The 14,386-nt window shown below is 42.6% G+C and overlaps 3 protein-coding genes across 3 annotated transcripts in view; 2 read left to right on the top strand and 1 right to left on the bottom strand.

Annotated features, from left to right (window-relative positions):
* Positions 1–189: 189 nt before the first annotated feature.
* On the top strand, positions 190–2,445 carry ptpmt1 (protein tyrosine phosphatase mitochondrial 1). The gene is made up of 4 exons (XM_030413448.1): positions 190–500; positions 692–772; positions 1,425–1,616; positions 1,746–2,445. The coding sequence occupies exons 1-4, from the start codon at positions 354–356 to the stop codon at positions 1,872–1,874; spliced, it is 549 nt and encodes a 182-aa protein (XP_030269308.1). The 5' UTR covers positions 190–353; the 3' UTR covers positions 1,875–2,445.
* Positions 2,446–3,047: 602 nt separating this feature from the next.
* Positions 3,048–7,948, top strand: ndufs3 (NADH:ubiquinone oxidoreductase core subunit S3). The gene is made up of 7 exons (XM_030413292.1): positions 3,048–3,182; positions 3,571–3,636; positions 5,254–5,351; positions 6,247–6,396; positions 6,775–6,900; positions 7,013–7,132; positions 7,686–7,948. The coding sequence occupies exons 1-7, from the start codon at positions 3,128–3,130 to the stop codon at positions 7,851–7,853; spliced, it is 783 nt and encodes a 260-aa protein (XP_030269152.1). The 5' UTR covers positions 3,048–3,127; the 3' UTR covers positions 7,854–7,948.
* Positions 7,949–8,746: 798 nt separating this feature from the next.
* The window catches only part of c1qtnf4 (C1q and TNF related 4), a 36,477-nt gene continuing 30,837 nt past the window's right edge, over positions 8,747–14,386 (bottom strand). The window contains exon 3 of the mRNA XM_030414421.1: positions 8,747–13,918. Within this exon, the coding sequence (XP_030270281.1) occupies positions 13,118–13,918 (801 nt within the window). The 3' untranslated portion in view covers positions 8,747–13,117. The remainder of the gene's footprint in view (positions 13,919–14,386) is intronic.

Raw genomic sequence — 14,386 nt, 5'->3', positions numbered from 1 at the left:
ATTAACTTGAAAAATCGTTTCTTAAACTGGCCAACATCATATGTTAGATTCAGAGCAGAATTTAAACGAGATCAAACATTATTTGATCTCTCTTCATTCACTATAATAAAGTAAAAAAAAAAATAAGCTCCATGGGGTCCACCGGAAGAGGCGTGGCTTGGGTATCGGAGCTTTTACTTTGAAGGATTCGCGCCGGAAGTCCTGTTGTTACCGGAACAAGCTGCCGGACAGAAGAAGAGAATCACATGCTGCTAACAAGCTGACAGGTCAACAACAACTCTAGGAATGAAACGCTGACTGACTTTGACAGTTTAGTTGTTACGTTGTTCTGTTTTTGGACCTTTAGCTCAGTCATGTCCGGAGCGTTAGCTAGGCTGCTCTTCTACCCGACGTTAGCCTACAATGTTGTCATGGAGAAGGTGTCATCGAGACGGTGGTTCGACCGAGTGGACGAGACCGTCATCCTCGGAGCGCTGCCGTTCAGGTCCATGACGAAACAGGTCAGACATGTTAGCCTCCGAGCTAACAGTTAGCATCTGTGTGATGTCAGAGCGGAACTTCACAGGAGAGTTAAGAGTGTTCTGGTTGTGTTTGAGCTGACTGAGGGGAGGTGGGTCTGACTGGTGGCTGCTGCACCAAAGGTCATGTCGTCATCATTCAAATGTGTTGGTCCGTGTGTGGTGTGTTGCAGCTGGTGGAGACAGAAAATGTTCGAGGGGTCATCACCATGAATGAGCTGTACGAGACCAAATACTTCTGCAACTCCGCCGAGGTGAGTTTAAAACACTTGGCAAACTTCTAGTGTGTGTAATAGCAAGTTAAAAAAAGTGATGGAGGGCTGATCACTGCAGCAACTAGTGTGTATGTGTGTGTGAGACATATTTAGAAATATAACAATATTGCTAAAACAAAAGTCAATTCAACACACTTAAAATGTTAATTTCACACTTGTATTAGCCTGTTGTGACGCCACCAACAGATGGATTTTATCTTCATGTCTTTGAACACGTCTGGAAATTAATTAATCAGCATCACCATTTTAATAATTGTTTGATAATGTCAGTTTTCGAGGAAAGAAGTGTCAAATATTTTTTTAGTTCCAGCTTCTCAAATGTGAGTATTTATCTGGTTTCTTCTTTTGATTCGAATATATTTGGTTGTTGGACTGTTGACAAGCAGTTAGACAGTACAATGGCCTCTAGAAATTTACAGGTCTAGCTCACAATTTCTTATGAATTGGTCTTCAAGATAATTGACAGATCTGTCGACCTTCAGGTGAATTTTGGACTGGTTAAACACTCATCAATCCGTTGGAGCAGGACATGAAAATAGTAAATCTCAGCCATGGAAACATTCCTCCTTCCTTTTAAATGTTTAAATTCCTAAATAACTGGCTGATTTGATGTGTTTGCTGCTGGCGGCAGGAGTGGCGTGCTGCAGGGGTGGAGCAGCTGAGGTTGAGCACTGTTGACCTCACCGGCGTTCCCAGCCTACAGAACCTGCACCGAGGCGTGGAGTTTGCCCTGCAGCACAGAGAGCGAGGAACCAGCGTGTACGTCCACTGCAAGGCCGGACGCTCCCGCAGCGCGACACTGGCTGCTGCCTACCTCATTCGGGTCAGTGCAGGTCACACTGTCATGTCTGCTGTTTGCAGTGGAGCCCACTTTCCAGCTGCAGTTCGGTTAGATGTTCAAAATCCTCTTGTCTGTTACGTTGCTTTTGACATTTCACTTTTCTGCTAACAGTTACACCGCTGGACTCCAGAGGAAGCCTGTCAGAAGCTGGCGTCTGTTCGTCCTCACATCCTGGTGCGCTCGGCTCAGCTGGAGATGCTGAGGAGATACCACCAGCAGGTGTGTGGACAGTCCAGCTGAGAGAGCAGTGCGACAGGTCGGACCTCATCGTTACTACGGCAGCTGGAAGACGGGACTCAGAGCCTCGTTTAAAGACACACCTGATCTGTTTTCTCACCAATGAATTTAACTCAGATTCTCTGCAGTTTACCGGGAAAAGACAAAGTTTTACATATTCACTCACAGTACAGCAGAACTTTCTGAGGCTCAGAATAAAAACATTCAAAAATGTTCGAAATGCTTGAACGCGCCCGTCATCCTGTTTCAATCGTTACAATACCATAAAAACACTCCACTCAATCCAAGCATCGTGTGCATGTTGTGTTTGAGCTGCAGTGGCACCACAAGAAAAGGACATTTGTTCTGCATTATACAGCAGCTGAGTGACTATTTTACGGTTTCCTTTCAGATTTTACAGGAGCTCTGAGGGGCAAATGAGGATTTTTTTTTAATCTGTCTAATCTAAAAACTTTCCTCTCCTGTGTTTATGACTTGAGAACTGGTGGTACGGTGTTTATGCTTTTAGCTGGGTAATCTGAAATTGAAAAATTTTGAGGAGGAAACTGAATGAATAAAACAAGAAGGAGAAACATTTTTTTGTATGACTCATTTTTTGTTTTGTTTGTTTTTGTTTGTGTGTTTTTCTTTTGATGATGTTATTTTGTTAATTATAGTCATGTTTTCTTCCTGTGGACAAAGACATCCTGCTTATTTTTCACTGCCATACATGGTTAATCTTGCTGATGGTTTAGTTTAAAATAAAGGCATCAGTATTAAAGTGAGACTGTTTCATCACCAGTTTAAAAACTCCTTTAGTAGCTTTAAGTAACAAAATCACAAGTAAACTATTCATACTGTATATATATTTACATGTACACTGAATACTGCAGGTCAGCTGTTATTGGAACTGATCTTCAGCATTTTTGTAATTATCTGAATTAGTGCAGAAGTAACTAGTAAGTAAGTTATTTAAATGTAGTGGAGTAAAAAGTACAGTGTTTGCTGCCAAGCTGCAGTTGAGTGGAGCTACAGGCAGAACATGTAAATACACAAGTAAAATACCTCAAATTTGTATTTGTACTCTACAGTACCTAATTGTGGATTTAAAGTACTTTGATTAATTAAGTAATTATACCATGTAAAGTCCCAAATGATGTGCGTTACTTCAGTTTAAACAGGATTACACCTGTCACTTCCCCTCCTGTCCATCAGGAGGCGACAGGCCGCCGTCAGTCGCGTGTCTGTGCCCGAAGAAGAACCGTTACAGAACCAACATGGCGGCGTCGTTGGTCCGGTTTGTCCGCGGAGGGCTTGGAAGGAGTTATAACAGTAAGCTGACTTTAAATTGGATTTAATTTTGTTCACGTTGTTTTCTCCAGTGATGAAGTTATTGATTCGTGTCTTTGCTCACCACTGGAAACTTCGCTGTGTCGTTTTCAACCGTCAAATGTCTCAAGTTTGACCTTCGAGCTAGCTAATGCTAACGGAGCGTTAGCCTGCACGGTTTTGACACGACGGACTGTTTATGTTGTTTATGTGACAGATGTGTTGATGGAGGCGGATTAAACAGTCATACAGCAGCGTTGTCAGCGGATATAAGATGCGCATATGTTTGTTTTAATGGCGTGTTGCTCTCATTACATCAGCTCCTCCTCTGCTCTGTATATCCAGGTGTCATCAGTGTCATCAAACTCATTTATCTGCTCTTTTTCTCCAGTTGCAAGGACCTCGTGTCTCCTCCAGCAGCAGACCAGGCTGCAGAGCTCCACCACTGACACCCAGCGTGAGTACACACTGATGTGACAGCTGATGCTGCAGGAAACTGTGAATATAAGATTGGTGTTTACCAGCAGTCATAAAGGATGGCTGACACACTGATCTCCTTCTCAAACCACATAAGACCCAGCTGAGTCACTTGGATCATTTTAGGTTATTGAAAGTGTGTGAGCATGCACCATTAAAGCACAGTTTCAACTGACAGGAGGTCTGTAGTGTGAGTCTGTTGTACAGGATGTTAACTGAGTGCCTGAGCACAAACATCCCAAAGACCTCAATTCAAAATCTTTGACGACTTTGAACAGATGTGCAGTGGAGACCCTTCAATATTCACTATCAGTGTCCAAATGACATCCTTACAGTGTCCAAGTTGCATCAGATAATAGTCCAAGGTTAACTGACAAGAACACGATATTGAATAAAGCTGATAAATAGCTCATCCAGTAAGATGCATATCTCATGCAGGCTACGCAGATTAATGCTCTCAGTTTGAATCTAATCTGTAGCGTTTTGCTACATAGAGTACATTTTAGGCTTCATAAAAACTTTAATATTGAACCACAAGAAGTTTATTAGACATTTGTAACTTAAGTTAAAAATGTGTTCAAAATGACTTTGTAAAAACGTTACTTTTGAACCCTGTAAGGATGTCACATAAATGTTGAATCGATGTCTTTTGGACATGTAGAGTTTGATCAGTGGGTCAGTAGCTTTTCTTATCCCGTTTCAATGTCATTTAACAATAGTTGAATTAAAACAAGTATATATTCTAGCGTATGTGGGGAGGTTGGGGGTGTTTGGGTCCTTCAAGAGAAATGGATTTTCATACAAATTTAGACCCTTCTTATTATCAAATTGGTGAAGAAAACATTTGAAAAGCCAAAGAAATAATAAATAATAATCGCTTTAAAAGCTTTATGATAAAATCTGCATTAAAGGAACTACAACTATTAGATAAATCATGCACCTAAGAAATATATAGGTAAAAAAGGAAACCCCTGTATTCTGTGTCACTGTTGGATTTGTATGAAGTGAAGGAAAAGGGAATAATCAGTTTTATTTGTCTGTATTAATGTTATTTCCTCAAATTTGTTATAATCGTGTGCAAGAACAAGTTGTTTTTCTTGGATTGTAGAAAACAAATAATGATATGCATTATTTCTGGCAAGTTTGATTTTACTGGGATTAAGAAACTTAACTCACAATTTTGGAAATAAGGTTAGAAATCTTCACAGAGCAGCAGGCAGAGTTTGTTCTTTGATCCAGTCAGAAGAGCATTTTGTTAAAAACATTCAAAACATCAGAGAGCGACGTTAACGATGGATTGTTGAAGCTTTATTGTTTGGAAAAATGAATGCTTACATCTGACACAAGTGTTATGATACAAGAGGCACAAACACAATCCTCTGCTGGACTGATTGGCCGATTGATTTCCAAGTTACATATTCACAAGAAATGGTTAACACAGAAAACTACAATAAACAGTAAACAATGTCACACTGCGTCCTGTCCTTCCGTGAGGATGTGTTGCTGGCAGGAAAAAATGAAACCTGTTTGTCATGAAGAGCGATCATGGCTTTATTCAGTCCTTATGAACCTCTCGCTTCCTCTGTCCTCAATGCAGCCACTGTCAGGCCCAAAGATGCCGTCACTCACAACCAGCTGGCAGCGTTCGGGGAGTACGTGTCTGAGATGATGCCCAAATACATCCAGCAGGTCCAGGTCAGTTCATGAGATGTTAAGAATTTAGAGAGTTCTGTGCTCATTCTCTGCTGAACTCAAAGTGTGTTAAAGGAGGATTAGTATGGTATTTAGTTTTTTGTTTCCTTCTTGTTCATGTAAAAGATCCTGAAAGTTAAACAGGTCAGAGGTCAGTAGTCCCGCCTTTTATTCTGTAGCTTTGTGACATCACACTACGTTACAGAGTCACACATTCACATAAGTTATGTCTAGTTGTTAGTTTGGCGCGTATAAAATTGATTTGATTGTTTTTTTAGCAGTGCTGGCTCAGACGTGTGTGAGCTGACCAATCAGAGCAGACGGGGTATTAGGGAGGGGGGGCCCTTAAAGACACAGGAGCTCTAACAGAGTGTTTCACACAGCTGCAGCACTGAACAGAATGAGAAAACTGATGTTTTTTGAGCATTAAAGCCTGTAAAGTTGTTTTAGTAGAATGCCAAAATGAATGCACCTGAAAATGAACATAATCTGTCTCCTTTAGTGTTGCAGTGTGTAGCCAAATATTTAAATCAAGCATTTATTCAGCATTGAACAATAAGTAAATCAGAGCTAGTGAGTTAGTTATTACTGGAGGTGAGATGGAAACAGGCCGATCACAGACTGGTGTCAGACTTGTTACAGTTAACTGTGGATACTGAAGAGAATCAGGCAGATGTGTCTGGTTACAACACATTAAACAACATGAACATCTGAGTGTGGTCTTCCAAAAACCAGGCCGGAGCAGAACTGAACTTCTGGAATTGAAAGTGTTTTTGTCCATTTTTTTTTACCATTTTAGCTATTTAAACGGGTCTTAAATGTCTCCTAGCATCAGCTGAAATGATCAAAGAGTGAAGACACCTACAGATGTTTTGAAAAGGTGTTTTTGTGTGTGTAGGTGACCTGTTTTAATGAGCTGGAGGTGATGATCCATCCTGACGGAGTGATCCCCGTGCTGACCTTCCTGAGGGACCACACCAACGCTCAGTTCAGGAACATGATTGATCTGACTGCCGTCGACATCCCAACACGACAGAACCGCTTTGAGGTAGCTGACACGCTGAGCGACTTGTTATAATGGTGACATGAAAGATAGGATAGGATGATATTCTCCGATACAAGTGGCTGATGTTTATCTGACGTCACTTCAGTCTTGTGCTTCTGGCTCGTGACATAATAATAGTAATGATGATGACAATGAAAGTACAGAAAAATTCTTATCATCGAGTGGGTAGTTTGACAGTAGGGTTGTGCGATATTTGGATAAACTCATGTTGGCTTTACTTTCTACCCTTGTCCTGTTGATGCTGGGTTCAACATTCACACAAGTGTCTTAATCCAACACTCACACTCACTTAATGGATATCATCTAAATGAGCTTGTCTGGATGTATTGATATTGACGATGTGTGTGTGCTGGTTTACAGATCGTGTACAATCTGCTGTCGCTACGCTACAACACTCGTATCCGCATCAAGACGTACACAGATGAGTTGACACCTGTGGACTCGGCCGTCACGGTGCACAAGGCTGCCAACTGGTACGAGAGGGAGGTGAGTCACAACCTGCACGTCCAGCCTGCAAGATTCATCACTGCGTTTATTTAGTTCCTGCTTTCTTCACAGTGACGCAGACAAAACTGAGAGTCTGTGTGTGTTTCTGCAGGTGTGGGACATGTATGGTGTGTTCTTCGCCAACCACCCAGACCTGAGGCGTATTCTGACAGACTACGGCTTTGAAGGTCACCCCTTCAGGAAGGACTTCCCCCTCTCAGGATACGTCGAGGTGAGTTGTGCCAGCGACACGCGCGCTCAGCGTAGCCGCCAGCTTTATTCAGACTCATGAGTGTGTGTGATTCATTTTCATCCTCCAAATATAAATGAAGTAGTATTGGCAGGATGTCAGTGAGACAGACAGGATGAAATCTGTGCCCAGACGCTCAAACTCTGCTGGATCTTATTTATTCATTCTCTCATTTATTTTTTCAGCTCATGTTGATAAATTCATGGTTCCCACAGGGCGAGAAGAGAGAGAATAATTTGTGTCCTGAATACTTTGGGAAACTGAATAGATTTCTTGAAAGAATTCATTATTAATTTCAACACAGTACAAAAACTAATTAAAAACTAACTTACCGAGCACTTCTCACACTGTGTGAGAGTTTTAAAAATTCATTGTTTTTATCAGGATGTTATGACCAGAAAGGTTTCTCCCTTTTTTTTTTAGTTTTTCACTCATACTGTTTTTCGTCCTTGAGCTGTATCGGCCCTAACCATGACAACACTGACGTTACTTTTAATAAATGAAAACATTTATCACGTTGAATCTCCCTCTGCAGGTGCGTTATGATGATGAGGTGAAGCGTGTGGTGGCGGAGCCCGTTGAGCTGTCGCAGGAGTTCAGGAAGTTTGACCTGAACACGCCCTGGGAGGTGTTCCCCGCCTACCGAGAGCCCAAAGAGGCTGCACCCAAACTGGAGGCAGGCGATGCCCCAGAGAAGAAGTAACGTCCCTCTGTTTCTGTTCGTGTCATCATCAGATTCTCAGCCACCTGAAATATTTATGTAAATAAAAATACTAATAAAACAAACAAACCTCAACAGATTTTGTGGAGCTGTGGTTTTTCTAGAAGTATCTTTTTTACACGAAAGTATGTTGATCCAACATGACACTCGTGAGATCTCGTTCTAAACTAATAATCATTCATCTGCTGCTTCAACAGCGTCCGTCTCACAATTTAAACTTTGTATCTCGCAATTTGAACTTTTTATTTCATGATCATTTTTATTTTATATTTACATTTTTTTTTTTCATCATTTTTACTTACAATTTAAAATATTTTTTATCACGCTTCATTTTCCTTACTATTTATTTATCGATCTTGACCATAACGTTGATTATTTAGAGACAATGTTAAAATTATAATCGTCAATGATTCAAGGAGTTAAATATATATATATTTTTTTTTTGGAAACTACAATTTTGGGCCATAAAAAGAAAGACATTTTTATTTCAACATAGCTTTTTATCACGATGCTGTGAAGACGTGCTCGGGCAGTGCATCCATCCGTCTTTCATTCTGAAAGGCTGATGGACACTTAAAATTAAAGCTAATTCACACTCACATCTGTGTGAATATGACGAGTTTATAAGTAGCTGTAGAAGGTTTACTGAAGTTTGACTTCTTCCAGTTTGAAGCTTTCAGAGTTGTTATTCCAACACTGGAATTAGGATCCATGTCGGTTCCCTTCTCAGCTTTTACAGCCATGTAAATCTACCACGCTGTCTTCTCCCAGCAGGTGGTGCTGCAGCACACAATGTAAAATAAAGAGCCGTGCTGCTGAGAGTGTCTGTAAATACTGTCTGTGGTTTCTGACTAAAACAGTTCAGGCTGTTCAGCTCATTTCTCATTTTTTATTTTGTCAAACAAGCATTCATTTTACATGTAAGAAATACTGAAAACAGTTCAAAGAATCAACATGAGCCAGACTACTGCGGATGAGACATGGGTCAGAATGCTTTCTGATATTCTTTGTTGTTTTCCATCATGGTTGGATTTGTGCTTTTTGGGAGCCGTAACCAGGAAGTGATTTTTAACAACATTTTGACCCACGTCACAGAGTTTCTAATACACAAGGATCAGTCTCCTGTCAGGGTTATCAGAAAGAAAGAAGCACAGACCAGAAACATCCAACATATTGTCAGTTACTGTACAGATAATTCATAAGAAAAATACACAGTAAACAGGCGTCGACTGGGCCTGTGAAGCTGTTCAGCCGTCATCTTTTTAATTCAGTGTATTTTCAGTTATATGCATGCATCACACGAGCTTCTGAGTGCGTCAGGTATGAGTCACTTCACACACCACGAGTCCTGTGCAGGATGTGTTAACAGGTATCACCTTCACAGACTGATTCTCTGCACTGGGTCAGGACTGTTTCAAAGTAAAACTGAAGCAATCGCAGGTCCGACCTCTGTGCACGGCTCACTCACTGAGGCTGAAATAGAGAAACCACCAGAGGTTGGACTGTGACAGAATACATTACTATCTGAAATGAGGCACACTCGCAGTGTAATTTCATACTGTGAAAAAAAAATTAGCATCTCATTGTCCAAAATGTTGTCACTCTCTGGAAAGTCAGTGCAGCCGCACAGGACAGGGAATTGTTGATTAGTGAGCGTGTGGAGCAGAGAGGCCTGGTGAGAGTGTGAAGTCTGACGAGCACCGTCTGTTATTAGTTTTCAGAGAAAGTGTGAGACCATTTCCCCCGAGCCGACGAGATCACTGTGAGGTGAACGGCTTCTATGAGCTGCAGGAAGATTCAGTTTTCACCACTGTGACTCACAGTGCGGCCACATCTTCAGTTTCATCGCCATCGTGTTTGATTCGACCATCGTTCAGAATTTTAAATCAAAAGTTAAATGATTTTAATGTGTCAGTGTGGATGTAGTCGAGGTCTGCGGAGGAATGAGCATCATTCCACGACCTTTTGTGAGTTTTATTTCCATTTTGGGTAGAAAGGAAATGAGCACCAGTTCTTTCTGTTTCGCATCTTTTCTTTTTCTCAGTAACCAGGTGATCTACGGAAGCCCTGAGGGTCAAGTTAAGCCTCTTTCTTCTCTCTGGTGAGATGTTTTCTAAGCCTGATCTAAATAGTTTTCTCTCCTGTGTTTATGACCTGTTGGGATAAATCATTTTAAGGATAATCTTTGCGTGAAAACATTTCTCCTGAGTTCATTATTTTTGGGAATCAAAACTTTAGTTTTTCACTCAGTTCCATGTTTGAAAACAACAGATTTTCTCCACTGTTTAACACATTCATTGATTTTTTTTTTTTCACATTCAAGTGTTTTCACAGATAGAACAAACAATGAAGGAGCTTAAAGAGATTTCCCTGGCAACGCTTTCCCACCAGTTCTCAAGTCATAAGCACAGGAGAGAAAACAATTTAGATCAGACGAAGACGAAAACAACCTCCTCTTGTCCCTCTGGGCTTCCGTAGTGATCTTCCAATGAGACGCCCCTCTGTGTTCAGCAGCTGGTTGCTCAGCATCGAGTTAGTTTGGCGAACTTTGTTTTGTTTTGTTTTAGAACCAAAACACTGAGCTAAAAGATGCTAAAATGCATGATGCACAAAACCTGTTGTACAACCTCTCATCCCTTTAAAAGTGCGCCCCAAAATATTCTAATGTGAAACTGAAAACAGTGTCGTCGCTCTCAGGAAGTAAACTTGTCTGCTCGCAGGACACTGGTGGTGTTTAAATCAGAAAGTCACGTCTGGTTGAGTCTAATAAAAAAAAACATGTAAATGTTCCGTCACGGTGAAGCGTCACTTCACTCCTCACCAGAGAAGGTGATTTCATAAAGTTAAGGCTCATCACAATTTTGAACAGCATCATCTTTCTCCCGGCGGTGTGAAATTAAACAGACATGCATATTAGAGCGGCCCGGGAGAAGCAATTCAATTTTCCCCACAGTGGTCGCCATCTGAAGAAATGTATTAAACGCTGCTAGAATTAGAAATCAAATTACGGTCCAGATCCCCGCAGGCTCCGAGGTGGCATGTGGTCAACAGTCTGTACAGGACGGATACGACCTCTCCACAACACCGCGTCCGCTTTCTGCTCCCGCTGTGGCCGAGCATCGCTCCGAAAAGGAAGAAAAGAAAGACTCATTTTGACACAAAACACACTGTTCATATCGTTGTCACATGCCTCAAAAGACACAAAGAAAGGAAAAGGGGACTTTTTTTTACACACAGGCAGAAACAGCAAGTCTTTGACGAGGATAACAAATGCAACTCACAGAAACACTTCTGTTCCACTTCACATCACCTCCTCAGCTCCCTGTCAGCCACAGCTCTCACGTCACAGCCTCTCAGATGTCTTTATATCGCGATGACGTCATTTTCTGAACATTACATCCACATTATTGATGATTATCGATTGAGTTAATGTTGTCTGAATGTACCAGTAGTCATCTCTATGTATCTGTATCAAGGTATTTCCTCAAAAGAAAGACAGGCTACTTGGTATTCTCGACATTTCTCTGCATTCATGAAGTGCTTTTGAGGAGATTTCTAAATATCAGCGTTTATTTTGTGTGTCACAATGTCGCCTGATAATATTGTGATATTATTTTAAGGTTGTGTCGTCCGGCTCGAGCCAAAGCTGAAGAACAAAATGTAAACTCGCCAACCTTGAGTCTGAGATATCAGAGGCTTTATATCTTCTATTCTTGGGACTTTTGAAGAATGAAAGTCACAGAATAATAAGTGCACTGCTTAAAATACGTCTGATTTTACCTCTTAATTCTCAGGAAAGAATGCAGAATAATCATAAAATGTCTTTAATTAACTTCCTTTCTCTGTTCCCATGTCTCAGTCACTGAGGAGGCCGAGCTGCCCCGGTACAGAAATCTACCTTCTGTCCAGAGCCAGAAACACGTTGTGATAATTAAGAAGGGAAAAGGTGTGAAAATGTGTCTTAAATTGGAAGAAATGCAGGAGGATTGTGACCCCAGGGGGGGAAACTGGGAGAGGGAAATGAAAAAGCGGAAGTCTCTCGGGGAAATCGGGAGTGTTGGCAGGTACGACAGTAGGAAGGATTACAAATCCCCCTTCGACTGCAGCACACGAGCCTAAATAAAATGTGCAGCACATTTTCTTTGAGCCTGATAATGAGACTGAATTGCATCAGAGGATATGTGTCAAGTTTTGCACCCACAATGCAATAAATAGGAATATAAATACTTATAATGTTGTGCTAACAGTGGACAGCTGAGCGGTAAAAAAAAAAAAAGGATCCCGGTGATACAGAAGCACAATCTCTTCACGCCGACATGAGAGCTGGGCTGACACACAGGTGAGCAGGTAATGACCGAGTGTTCATCACAGACAGAGTTCACATTACAGTTCAATGAAGTCGTATCCAGGGAGGCCGTTAGCCGGATACTGAAAGGATTTTAATTTAAAGAGTAAGTTCACCCAAAAACAACGTTACAAAATGCAGTCATTATCTCCTCACCATCGCGCTGATGAGGAGTCGGGTGAAGTGTCCGAGTCCACAAAACATTTCTGGAGCTTCGCAGCAAAACAGAGTCGCAGCGTTCTGCTAAACAACGGAAGCAGCTGGAGACTTGATTTAAAAATGTTAAAAAGAACAACCAGAAAGAAAATATTAAATGGCTTCTAACAGCTTTTTCGATGGTAATATCGAGGTGTCGAAGTGGAGGTGCTTCTTTACTTTTCAAGTTTTGCAACATAAGCTTCCTATAATCTAAAGAGGAAAAGAGACTTTGCCGTCCAGTTGGGCATCTTATTCTCCAAACGTTTTAAAAGAGAGAACTAAACTTTACTTTCCACACAGGACCACAAATTGCAAACATCTGTGTGAGGAACTGGAGTCAGGTTCATGAATTTTATCTCCACTGTAGAATATTCTTGTCAGAAAATGCCAGAAATGTTTTGGGGACTACCAAACTTCACCCGACTGTTCCGTCATCACGGGGGTGAGGAGATACTGACTGAATTTTCATTTATTTGACGGTGAACTCTTCCTCTCAGCTCTGCGCTCAGTCCAAGGTCCCTGTTGCTTTGTGAAGGAATTCACATGAAGAGGAAGCTTCAACGACGACCACGCGGCGACACTCATCACCAGTTTTCTCCGCTCGGCTGAGAAACGGTCAAACGCCTCTTTTGTGGCCTCTGAGACTTTTCCACTTGGCGTGAATTCCTCCCACAATGTTCAGTTTGTGGCCCGCGTGCTGCAGCTAGGGCTTCTTTTCTGCATATGATTGGCTGGTGGTGGTGGCGGTGGCGGTGGTGGCGGTGGTGGGGAAGTCTGGATAAACCAGGAAGCCGGTGAAGGTGATGTACTTGGCGTGGTTGCTGTAGGCCCCAAATCCATCCCTCTGGTGGGAGTAGAGCCACACGGTGTCTCCCGGCTTCAGCGACAACATCAGGCTCTGACTCTGTAGAGCCTTCTCGCCCTGGCTGTCGTCGTAGATCATCGCCTGCACCTCCAGACGGTTCTTCATCAGCTTGACGGACAGCGTCTTCTGCGGCAGCTTGCCCACGTTGAAGGAGAAGTAGTACGCCCCGGGGACGCGGCAGGTGAACACGCCCTCCGTCACGTTGAAGTCCTCGCCGATGTTGACGAACGCTGTGTCGAAGCTGACCGGCTGGTGCTGCGGCAGCCCCACCTGGTCGACTCCCACGATGCTTTGTGTACGCCCCACCGAGAAGGCAGATCTCTGGTCGTCGTCCTCCTCCTCATCCTCCTCCTCCTCCTCCTCTTCCTCCTTGTGCTGCAGCTCCTTCTCCTCCGTGGGGCCTCGTGTGTCAGACCGGGCGTGCTCTGCGGCCTGGTTACTGTCCAGCTGGGGGACGTTGTCCGGGTGGTGTGGGTGGTGGTGTGTCTGGTAGCCGTAGGTGTCGGGGTAGACGAGGTAACCGTTGAAGGTGGTGTAGTGTCCGGTGTTGCTGTAGAGCGCGTAGCGAGGGTCGCCATGAAGTCGGAGCCAGACGGTGTCGCCAAACTCCAGCTGCAGCATCACGCTCTGACTCTGCACCTGAGGAGGGAGGCAGACTTTATTATCCGAGCCGTCGAGTCACATCGAGGCTCCGACACCAAACATAATCCCATCATCTACCTCACGCAGCTCCTCATTCAGGGGAACTGAGTGTGTAATCCTCTCTGTCCTGGTTTCATTCAGCATCCCAACACTAACACACCGTCTGTGATAAGAGCTGGCATGATACAAGACCTGTGACGTGACCTTAGCAGGAAACATCCACCCTGAAACAGGATTCAGCCATTATTCAAACCAGAGGCCGACTCCATGACAGACTGGTTCCTGTCATCTAGTCACTTTTGGTTTGTAAGTTTTAGAAACAGATACAGAAAAGGGTTCAATGAAATGCTCTGCCCAACCGGAACCAGAACATCCTCAATAATATTTGATCTGGTGTGAATCTGGTGTCAAATAAACATAGAAATGTTAAACTTACTTTTGCGACTTTTCGTGTTTTTTTAAAAT

Source organism: Sparus aurata, chromosome 4 (assembly GCF_900880675.1).
Source record: "Sparus aurata chromosome 4, fSpaAur1.1, whole genome shotgun sequence".
Lineage (NCBI taxonomy): Eukaryota > Metazoa > Chordata > Actinopteri > Spariformes > Sparidae > Sparus > Sparus aurata.
Note: the sequence above shows the minus strand (reverse complement) of the source record. Positions and strands in the feature narration are given on the sequence as shown.